This window comes from Lacerta agilis, chromosome 3 (genome assembly GCF_009819535.1).
Source record: "Lacerta agilis isolate rLacAgi1 chromosome 3, rLacAgi1.pri, whole genome shotgun sequence".
In the NCBI taxonomy this organism is placed as follows: Eukaryota; Metazoa; Chordata; class Lepidosauria; order Squamata; family Lacertidae; genus Lacerta; species Lacerta agilis.
In genome coordinates, this window is record NC_046314.1 from 47,371,645 (window position 1) to 47,384,099 (window position 12,455).

Below are 12,455 nucleotides of genomic sequence, written 5' to 3' on the forward strand. Positions count from 1 at the left end.
GCCGGCCGCCCTCCGGAGCCCCAGCTGGAGCGCTGGGAAGGGCGCGCAAAGCCCCGCGCTGCTCCAGCAACACGCCCCTCATCCCCCGCTCACCCCCCCTCCCGAGGGGTGGCCAGCGCGGGAGGGAGGGGGCGGAGAGGCGGCACGCCGGGGGCGCCGAGGGATCATCGCGCCACGGCGGCCGATCCCTTTAAGACGGCCCTGCATATTAGCATGACCTGAGGACTCTCCCCTTCGAGGCCAACAATTTTATTCATTCAAAATTATCATGGTTTTGCAACACTCATAAACATCTGATGACATCTAAAGACAATAAATAATAAAGACTTGACCATCACAAAATATGCCTTGGGCCACCACATATAGCCACACAGCTGGAAGAGTGTTTTGTAGGAGATTCCCTTTTTGTATGAGATTCCCTACCCAGCCGAGAGCCTCCTCCAGATGCAAGTCACCATCAAGTGCATCTATGCACACCAAAAATAGCCAAAATATGTAGAAAAACATAAAGGTGCCTACCCCCAAGATATGTTTTGGGCTACAATAAGTTGTGCACCCCACATATGGGAGAGTGTCAGCCACAAGATGTTGGATGGAACCTTGGACAGCACATTTTCTGGGCACAAGGCACCATCACGTGCCAATGTACACCAACAAAAGCAATAACTAGGGTGAGAAATGAGAAAAATGCTTAAACTGTGCAGATTAGAATGGACGAAACAGTGCCATGTTGCTTCCATCAAACTGGAATCAGCTAGACTTGCTATAACCAACTATTGCAAACATTTATAAGAGTGCATTTGGGTGATATTTAATAGCAAAATCAATTTAATCCACCAGTCATTTCCACATTCGGCTGTTCATCCTTTGTGTAATCTTGAGATGTAATTTATGAATCTTTCTACCCAGTCAGATGCACATGCTGTCTCTGCACTGGGAGTTTGCAGTCTGACTGTTATAGGGAAAGATGTGGCAGTTTGCCATTGAGCATAACAAAAAGTGTTGCCAACCAAATGTGGCATTGGATGAATGCTAAGAAAAATTAGTTTATGAGACTTACTTTGTGAAAAATACATCATTTACTCAGAATATTTATAAAACTTTCATATTTGAATATCTTGAGACAGTGTACGAAATATGCCATATATAAACTGTAACAAATATTTTCATTTTTTGTATGGTTTTTATTGTACTATAATTGTTGTAAACCACTTTTATATTATTTATGAAACTGCAATAACCAAACATTTTAATAAATAAAATAAAAGGAAAAGATTATAAAATGTTATCTAATTGCTCTCAGAGTTGATAAGATCAAACTGCGGGTTGGATGCTGACTTAAGCAATGTTTAATGATTCAAAACACATGATTCAAAAGCTATGGAATGTATAAAGTGGGTTATAATGGTCACATATTAATAGAATTGTATCCTTATGACTGTGCCTTTTTCCCTTTGGTTATACTTCTATAAAATTAATGAATAATTTGATGGTACCGGTAATTTCCTTTCTTGATCAAAGAAAGGTTTGAAGAGCAAATATTGTAAAAAAAAGTTATTTGTGTCATTTTAACCTTAATATATACCTTCAGCAGGTATTTGTTAAAAGCAATATGTGTGTACTAACATAACTTGTCCTGGCAATGTAATTTACATGACAACTCCAAAGAGCATTTCAAATTATTCTGTCTGACTCTCTGGGATGAATGGGGTGGGATTTTTTTAACTATACTAAACATTTATTTTGTAATATGCTATAACTTTTTGGAAGATGTACAATTGTTATTGTTGCATATGGCTTCCATTCACAGATACTCATTAATTCACAAGTTTCTGATCCTTTTGCATTACTGTTTTCTTTTGGGTAAGGCTGGTTTCATGCCAAAACTGACTTTCACTATGGTTATGTAATTAGAGTTGAGAATGTGTTGGTTGCTATCAAACCACTCATTTGACTTTCTTACAAAACCACTGTATACTGTATTTTTCCTTGTATAAGATGATGTTTTTTGCTTTAAAAAAATAGGCAAAAATTGGGTGTTATCTTATACACAGATAGTGAATGCAGAGGGGGACAATTAATGGCATCAGCAAGCGGGAGATTGGCAGCGGCAATTGGATGGGTGATTGGTGGCTGTGGCAAGGCGGGCAGGCGATCGGCGGCTATGGCAAGTGGGTGGGTGGGCTGTTGGTGGCTGCGAGTGGGCAGACAGTTGGTGGCTGCGGCAAGGTGTATGATCGGCAGTGGCTGTGGCAAGCGATCAGCAGTGGCGGGCAGGTGGGTGAGCTATTGGCGGAAGTGACCCCCCCCCAAAAAAGCTAAACAACTTAATTTCTTAATTTGGGGTTAAAAAATAGGGGTCGTCTTATACATGGGGGCATCTTATACACAGAAAAATGGGGAAATTTGTCTTATCGGATAATCATTGTTCCGGGAAACAAATTTATGGGAACAGCAAGCTGTATTCCTGAAATCCTGATTTGTCTGCAGTCAGCTTACATCAGAAGCTTGCTCAGCAACTGTGACTTTTTAACAGTATCTATCTATTTTCTCTCATGAATACTTACATTGTTTTCAGAACATTCCCCCCACTCCTCCACTTACCTCTTTAATATTATATCAACATTGAAAGTTGTCTGGCCAAATGCAATTTGTGAAAATAATTGGAAGACCCTATAAAATATAGACTGTGGCAAGATGTTAAATAATGCTAATGAACTTAATATTGTACATGGTGAAAAGCTCTACTCACATTCTACTAGAAGGTACCTTTGCAAGAATAGTCTTGAAGTGAAAAGATCTTTAGATAAATCAGTCAACAGAATCATATCTGGCTAAATACATACAAGTTATTCAAGGACCAGACAATAAAAAACCTCCAATTAGTTCTACTGAAAATCCAATGACAGTATTGAAATATTATGTAAGGAGTCAGCCTTATTGCAAGGGGATGTAGTAGTATACCCCCCCTTTTTTTAATGGAATCTTTATCTTCCTGATAAGGATTAGATGTGTGCACCTTCACTAGACTAGTACAGTGAGCGAAGCACTAATCCTCTGAGGTATTTTTTAAATATCTTAGTCTTTAAGATATCAAAATATTCATTAAATGATTCAGGAATGGCAAATAAATTGTGTCACTCAAGACATAAGAATGAGGGCTGCCATACATTTAAAAAGCAGCTCAACAATTTGGGGGGGGGGGTCTTCCTAAAAAAGCTCAACAATTGAAATACGGCAACCCTTCAAGAAGCCCTCATTACAATTGCACAATTTGCAGCACTCAGTACTCTCAAATTAATTGCTTTTGTTCCCCCGAGACAAAAATCTGAGGGTTTAAGAAATTGTGATAACCCTGCAGCAGAATCTCTAACCAATTGTACAAAACATGCTGTTTATGTTTGTTTTCATTGTCAGCAAAGGCCCTTTATCACTTTGTGGTGATTATAAGTATTAACTTTGCTTTGGAAACAGATGGCTGTGCCACCCAGTGGTCAAACTTTGTCTACACATTATTGAAGCAAAATAGAATATTTTTCAATGTTATCTGCCCCCAAATGTGCTTTTGGCTTTGGCAGATTTTGGTACCTTTGTCTCAAACAGCTGAATAATCAAGTACTGTAGCTTGAAGGATCTTCAGAAATAAAGAAACGTATGAACTTTGAGGCCATTTCATGATGCAAACAAGTAATTAAAAATGCTGCTGCTAAAATTGCCTTCCATAAAAGTTCCAAGGCAATGTATAAAATATAATAAAAGTGGCTAAAACACAGTTAAAAAACAATTACAAAAATAGTGGAAAATGAGTTTAAAAGCAATACAAAATGCACACCTACAGATCCAGCCTCCAAGGAATGCATCGCTTACTGTTGCCACCACAGTGGCATTGACAGCTGTAGCACATTCCTTGGAGGCCAAATTTGCCTCTTTCTAAGCAGTGCCCCCCCCATGATACCACCTCAGGGGTGTGGCTTCTTGGCAAATAGCAGCCGCTGCTGGTCTCCTACCCCAGTTGTTCCTGATGTTGATCTTTACTCCTTGTTGCGCGGGACAGGGACATTTTGTGGTTCTTCTCAGTTGCTAAAATAGCTTGGTCTGGCTCTGGCAAGAGGGCTCTAGATTCGTAGAATCATAGAATTGTAGAGTTGGTAAGGTACCCTCAAGGGTCATCTAGTCCAAACCCCTGCAATGCAGGGCATAGCTAAATCTAGATATATATTTTCTGGGCAGCCGCCTTCACCCAAAATTCATTCATAAAATTTTCATATGAAACAATGATAGCACCTTCAGTTTTAAAGAGCCTGCTGCAGTCTGGCTATCTCTTTAAAATTGGTAGAATATTGAACTGGAGAGCGTGGAAGGGGCTACAGTGCTGGGTACTGATTTAATGAATAGATGTTTATAATATGTGTGTAATTCCATTATCATTTTCCCAGGTACAAAAATGTTGCAATTTGAGTTCTGTGTTACTATAATTTTAAAAGAAGAACTAAACTATGAGGACCATGCACAACAAATACAAAACAAATGTACTTTCATTGCATAGAAACAGATAATGCAGAATAGTCATTTTTATTAGTGACATTCAAAATATTTAGCTGAATCCCAAATCAAGATCTGAAGTGGGACCATTTTGGATAAATTCAGGGCTTTGGTGAGCTGAAGCAGGAACAGACAATGTGCTCAAGACATTAAGGCATTAAAAAATACTGCAAGCAGTGGACTCGTCCACACAACTTCACCATGCGTTTGAGTCTTTTTGAGTTCAGCATTACTGGGTAGTGTTCACATGATATAGCCCTCAACCAGAACCCATTTCACTTTTTTAAAAATACTGAACTAGCTGGGAGTGCTGTGTCATGACTGCCCTTAAGTAGGCAGTTGTAAGGCTGCCCCTGAAAAACCCTCCCTGAATGAAAAAAAACGACTAGTTGCTAATATTCCCATCTGGGGTAAGGTGAGTGAAGGAACAGCTGGTGTAGAGTCTGCATCAAGACACTAGCAGGAGCACCAGATTGACTCTGCTGGTGTACCCACACAGCTCTGAGCTCACTGCTATGTCGCCCTGTCCCTTCATTGCCCAGGTAAGTGGCAACAATTCTGCTATTGGTAGTGTAGTTCTATGGCACCACCCTGTGGTTACTCCTGCTCAAGTGCGTAATTGCTGTGCAACTCCAGGATATCTTTGATTACTCCAGTTATACGAATCCCAATACTCTATTACTATCTTCCTGTTATTTGGGGAAGACCTTTTCATTAAAATGTTCAACCCTGCAATTGATGTGGCTTCATGTTCCTATTTTGTTTTATTTTTCACTGCATTTTATTTATTTATTTATTTATTTACTTATTTAATCACTCTGAAAAAATTATTTGAAGCACTTGAATATAATAAAATAAGTAAGGTATAACCCAATAAAGAATTGCTGTTCCGAATCTTATTTGGTTATAGTTATATGACCAAAACAATACTAGACACGAGGAAGATTTCAGTCGGTAGAGAATGGGACTCTTAATCTCAGGGTCATGGGTTCGAGCCCCACATTGGGTAAAAGATTCCTGCATTGCAGGAATCGAACTCTACTATTCTATGACAAATTTAGATTGAGTGAGTGTAGTTGCAAGTAGCTCTTTAATATACCTCCAATAGTATGAAATATGCTTCTCTAATGAAATTGAATTCTATTGCTCTTATCTCAGGTCAACATAAGATACTCCAGCTAACTTTTACCTTTACAAAATGTGCACATGCAAATTTAAGAAGAGTTTTTTTGTGATTCAAAAATATACATACTGCATTTTGAATATTGGTTTAGCCAGGACTTTTTTTCAGCTGGAACTCACCAGAGCTCAGTTCTGGCACCTCTCAGGTGGGCACCATTGCCATTGTAAGAGAAGTGAGGCATTCATGGTGAGTTCCAGCACTTCTTTTTTCTAGAAAAATAGCACAGAGTTTAGCATTTTTCAAAAGCTTTTTATATTGCAGTACTGATTCATACAATGACTTGCTTGATATAATCAGTCCACTAGGTGGCAGGGTTTCATACACAGTTGTAATATTTCCGACTTTCTCTTATTTGTTTCTATATGTACTACTATGCTGAAATTTCATATCACAATGAAAATGGTGTTTTCAGGCTTCATAGATCTGCAGCCAAATACTCTTCCTCATGCATGCCTTTTTCATCCTTGTTTCAGAGGCTGTTCACAGCCCTGATTGGCTGCTGCTTCAGTGCCTCTGACATTGTGTTGTTCTTGCTGGCAACATGGCGTCAGCTAGGTAGGAGCCATACAGTCAGCATCCTGACACCACTACTCCATGCAGCCAATCCAAATGACTACATGCTGGCATTACAAAGCCAATTCTTAGTGAGGTCTAGAACCTTTGCCTTCATCCAGACAATATGTTGGGTAGGAAGGCAGTTTACAAATACTGTTAATCTCCCTGACCCCAGGGTTTCCTAGAGAGGTACAGTTTTTAGACAAAGGGATGTCCCACACCTTGACTTTGCTATAGTTCTAAATCTGTCTTCATATCTCCTTACTATACTGCGTTGTTAAGTTCAAATCACTGTGTATCAGTTTTGCCTTACATCTTTTGTTAGTCTTTCTAGTGTGCTGCTCTGCTGTCAAAAGTTGCTCTGCATTTTTCTATGTTTCTATGTCTCAGTCAAGAAACCCATGTACCAAGTGTCAAGCCAAACACTTTTGTTACCCAGTATCAGATATTAATCTGGGTTGGTCAGCAATTAATTAATTAGCTTCTCAATCAATTAAATATGACTAAAAAGTTTGTTTTTCTTAGTATTTAATTACAAAAATCCTCAAAACAGCTTATAAATAATCAATAAAGGTAAGATGGCTAAAAGCATAAAAGCAGTAACATAGAACAGTATAATTAAAACAACAGATATACCGTAAATCACAGATAAAATGGAGGGAGGTGTTAGCCAATTCTGCACAACTTGGAGTTGATTAAAGAAAGGCATCCAGACAGAGTTTTGCATGAGCCAGAGACAGCTCCCAATAATCCATGTACACAAGCCTGCCAGGAGCTTCTAAACTGGGTTGGAGAAACAGCTACCGGTACTTCACTTCTGAAGACAAGTAGGAAACCAGGCATTCCACCAGAGGGCACTCAAGTGAGAGCATCTCCAGGAATATTACACCCATAGCAATACCAAGGCCAACCAAGAATAAGATGACTCCTTTGCTGCCTCAAATCAAGGCAGCCTAAGCCAGCTCCAAATAAAACTGGTGCCCAGGTCTCCACCCTGTGATGCCTGCTGTTCCTGGGAAACAGGACAAAAGGCTTTATCTGAGGCTACAACATTTAGGCTGCAATTACATGCCTTTGTGGAATACCACTGAACTCAATGAGACTTACCTCTGAAAAGATGTGTAGGATTGAACTGGTAATAGGATTGAACTGTTCATTGGCGTCGCGGGTGGGCAGTCTGCCCCGGGTTCCAGACGAGGGGGGGTGACACTTGGGCCAGCCTACCCTGCCGGCGGTCCCTGAGCAAGCTGCGGAGCGAAGCCGCTCCACCCTGCGGCCCGTCCGGGGTCCGCCCGCTGGCGCTGCTATGGGGCTGCCCCATCCGTGCTGCTTTAAAGCAGCATGGACAGGGAAGCCCCAGGAGTTGGCGCTCGCTCATCGGGTTGCCGCTGGAGCAGCAGCGGCGGCGGTATGGACTGCGCATGCCCAGTAATCCGGGCATGCGTAGTCCATCTCAGCTGGTCTGCTGCTCCAGCAGTGACCGAGCGACCCGAGCAAGCACCGGCTCGTGGAAGCCCCAGGAGCCGGCGCTCCTGGGACTTAAAGCAGCACGGACGGGGAAGCCCCAGGAGCCGGCGCTCACTTGGCAGGTCGCCACTGGAGCAGCAGCGCTGGCGAAATGGACAGTCTGCCCTGATGCATGCATTGTGACATCACGATGCATGCGTCAGGACGCCCCGCCCCCAGGGGGGTGCCTCTGTGCGGCAACGCCGCCCCGGGCACCCAAGGGGCTTCCTACGCCTCTGGAACTGTTAGTCTGTTTTCATTTATATAAAGATAATGTCTGATTAAAAACACCTTTTGTAATGCAAGTACATATAAAAACTGAGCATGTAAGAGTCCTATGTAAGAAGGAATGAAAGATAATAATAATAATGTTTCTCTCCTATTGCTACGGCAGCATGTATTGACAATTGAGAGCTGTTCTTCTGTATTATGTTTCATAATCTTTGAAAACTTTCTACTGTGTTTTTATGACATCATAATCAGAGATGCAGGTGCTCCTGAGGGGAAAATTGCATGGTTATTCAAAGGAAGAGAAGCAATTGGCACCACCCCTGCACTGCTGTAGCACTTTATATTTTTTGCTATGTCCCAAATAGCAAAAGCTATAAATATTCAAGGCCTAAACTAAATTTATGCAAAAATGAAAAATGCCTTTCAAAACTGGCCATATTTCACCTTCAACAAAACAGCCGTAATTTAAGAATAAAGAGAAATGTGAGACCTTTCTTGATGCCTTTTTGGCATCAAGAAGTCAGGATGAAAGACTCATAAACCAGATCCAAGCATTATTAATTTAAAAGTTAGATACAAAGCTGTTTTTATGTCGTTTTTGGTTGCAGACAGACAATATTTGTCACGTTAAGATCTCTAATACAGCTTCAATTTAACATCCTAATATAATGTTTCTGGTCAATTTCATTAAATGGCAAAAATATTTTGTGTTTTTCAGATATTTTGACATGCCAGATACACAATTTGCTGCTCAGGCCAATCAGCTGCCTCTACTACCCTCACAGGAGACACAGTTTGCTTATGGAATTCCAATGGATTCAGTAACTACATCTACATTGCCAGCATCATTTAAAAAGGTAAGGAGGAGCTAAAAGTATGAGGTGTGACATTGTTTTTACTTTTTTTAAAGTTAATTTTGAAAAATAATACCATACATAGAAATTTCTTACCTGAGGTATAACAGAAATATAAAATTACTGGGGGAAATTTGATGAGAAACAAAGAAGCCAGATTTCTTTTTTCCATTTGGGTCCATGAAATATGTACAAAGTACAGTACAAAGATAAATTATATAATAGTTTAATGACATTGAGCTACACGTGCATTTATCCATAGATGGGATCAATGGGAATTTTTAAAACAAATACATTCCTTGTCTTCCCAATTTTCTCCACAAGTAAATGCTTTTGATAGGCTGACATGAGGAAACTGGAATATTATCAATATTCTATATCAATGCTTATTCCAGTTTCGACCCACTGAAGCCAGTGAACTAAATTGGTTTAAACTGGTGTTCTTTGGCTTAGCAGGAGGTTTGAATGTACTGTACAAATTCATTTAATTTCTCTACTTAAGTTATTCACCTTATTTATATAAGTATTGTATTATGCCAGCAACTTAGCATAGAGGGAGGGTGCTTATTACTTCTGTTGTAGTGTGAGAACTATGCTTAAGTGATTACCTTATAGACAAGGTTGTGCAACGCCTTACTTGTCATAACTTACTTGAAAGGCGTCTGGCTTGGTGAATAGCCTAATTTTCTCATAAACAGTAGTAAATCATAGGCTATAAGCTGAAGAGAACTGGCCAGTTTGCTTTTCTGCTGAAAGACAAGAATGTAAAATAAAATGATATGAAAGGATAGCTTCATGAATTTTGTTTATGTTTATTTTAAATATTTATAGGTTGCTTTTCTCAAGGCAGCAAGCAACAATATAAACATAACTTCATAAATAAAATTACAGTGGCATTACACTATATTAGAAACTTTAGATGATAGGCAGCAAGGTCATACTTGGAGCAGACCCACTGAAAAACCTGATTGAGCATATCTAACATTGGAGATCACCCTTTAAAATAAAAAGTTATGCAGTGCTTTTAAAAGTTGTGTTTGAAAATTTGCAAATATTGCAGCTAGGCAAGGAAGCATAGAATTTTATATCAATTGAACTTTTGCCTTTTACTTCAAAATTGTACTTCATTTAAATATAGCTGATATTATACTTAATTTTGCCCGATTCTTGCTCACACTGCAGCTTCAGTTTCTCCTCTGTTTAATATGCCCATGATGACATCCACAGTCAGTACAGTATGTTCCCATTCTTGCTTGAGTGCTAAGAATTGTGACTTCTGTCCCCAGAGGTCATGTTTCTCTTTCCCAGCGCTACACATCTGGCCATACTGACTATATTACAAGATCATGATAATAGGAGTTCCCCTTTGTCCATAAGGGATTATCATCTGTCCACTGCAGTAATAAACGTAAGCTAAGCCAATGAGCTTCCTGGTGAGACACTTGCCTCAACTGACAAACAATCCTCCCACACCTGGATTTGGTGATGACATACAGTTTTAATTTCATTTGGCATCTTATCAGGCAAGGACAGCAAAATCCAGTCTGCTTAGTACAGTAAATGCTTTTGCAAAATCAATCCATGGGTTGCCATAATAGGCCACTGCTTATCTTGAGCATCATCTGGCATTCTCATTACTCAGTGAATCAATTAATTGTTTTTTCTCTTCTTGTGAAAGTCTGCCTAATTCACCACTAAGGCTCTATTTGTGATTCAGAGTGATTCAACAGTAGTTTCCCAGCCTTTGATATCAGACTAATTCCTCTGTAATGTATTATCTCAGGGGTTCCCAAACTGTGAATGGGCTTCATTCAAGTGCTCCACAGCACGTCTGTGATGAACACTTACAATTTGACTTCTATGGATTTCCAATCATAATACAATATATAAGAAATAAAAGAACAACTAAAAATCATTTATAATCATGCATTATCTAGCACAGTGCATTACAATTGCTGTGGGATGCTAAAATTATTATTACTACCAATTATTATTATTATTATTATTATTATTATTATTAAGACACCCCCAGCAGTTTTCATAAGGTCTGTGGGGGACAGAGGGAGTTTGGGAACCTTTGTATTATCATAAATAGGGGCGAAGCTAGGGGGCAGGGGGTGGGCTGCCCCGGGTACCGCCCTGGAGAGGGTGACACTCTGGGGGCAGGCCCCACCCCTGCGATCGAGCGCGGCAACTTTTAAAAGGCTGCAACGCGCGAAGAGCAGCACAGCGTCTGTGCTGCTGTTCACGCGCTGCAGCCTTAAAGGTTGCCGCACCGCACGGAAGGAGTGCCGACCGATCGCGCCCGCCATCTTGGGTGGACATGCGCAGTCCACCCAAGATGGCGGGCGCGATCGGCCGGCACCCCTTTTGACCGGCGATCGCGCCACGCCGCGTTTTAAGGCTGCAGCGGGCGAACAGCAGCATATACTGAAGGATGGCTTATACATATCCCAAAACAGCCTCAATTGTCATTTACTGTAGGAAATATACACTGGCCATGCCTATAATAATGGTCTCAGGCCTACTTTAATGGCCTACTTTAATGCTCTCCTTTATGAAAGCTATTTTTTTCACTGCTACCAAAGGGGGCTGATTTGAGGAAAGCACTAATTAGAGAATTGTGCAATCTTCAAAAATCCCCTATTATCTTGCTTAAATACATCAAAATGTTAACCAGTTTGCCAACATTCTGTCAGTGTTGTTGAAGATCTCTATTAATTCCTCCCAGTACCATTAAAAAAAATCAAAGTATTTTTGGCCTGGTTTTGGGGGAGATGCCGAATATATACAGTGAAGAATTGCTATAGCTACAACACTGTCATGTCTTTTGTTTTATTTACTTGGTAACAAAATTACTGTTTTGCAAAACTGGACTGCCTCTTTTAATTGGAGCTAAAAACAAGTGTGTGTCCACTCCCTCACTAGTCACTGTGGCGATGAAACTTTTTCTTGAAACTTTATTTGCACTTTAGGACCTTCTATAGGAGGTATGTGAAGATAATATTTTTTCAATCCATGCTTGGGAATGAAGTGATAAAAATCCAAAGTTAAATTTATGGTGTTTTCACAAATAACACTGTCTGCTTTTCAGTCTGAAAGGGGCCTCTTGTGGATATAGAAGTGGTAGAGAGCAGGAGAAAGAATAATTTTAAAATATCTACATTTTAGCTACTGGGTATGCTTATTTTTATTTGAAAAATGGTGCTTGGGGAGGACTGCTTAAACTATTTCAATGCCAACTCACCTGCTCAGGTATCTCTACCTTTCTGTGCTTTGTGAAAATGTGATCTTCCCCTCTGAATTGAAGCTCAGTTAAGAAAAATATCTGATAACATCTTATTCAGCAGGCAAGATCAGATTTTTGCAAGGCGCAGCTGGGAAACTATAAGAAACAGTGCCGTCTTTATCCGGGGGTGCAAGGGGTGTGGGGCATCCGGGTTCCAAATTCTGGGGGGTGCCAGGCTGCCGCTGACTGCACCCTGGTGGCTGTGCTGCTGGACTCCGGCATTGCTCTGAATTTGTGATGGCTGGATCTGGCGGAGAAGGCAGTGCAGGGCCACTCCCTCCCCCAGCACCTTCCC

The 12,455-nt window shown here is 40.4% G+C and overlaps 1 protein-coding gene across 1 annotated transcript in view; it reads left to right on the plus strand.

Annotated features, from left to right (window-relative positions):
- Positions 1-12,455, plus strand: part of CRYBG1 (crystallin beta-gamma domain containing 1) — an 89,122-nt gene that overhangs the window by 20,383 nt on the left and 56,284 nt on the right. Inside the window, 1 exon segment of the mRNA XM_033143529.1 lies at positions 8,736-8,874. Coding sequence (XP_032999420.1) covers positions 8,736-8,874 — 139 coding nt within the window.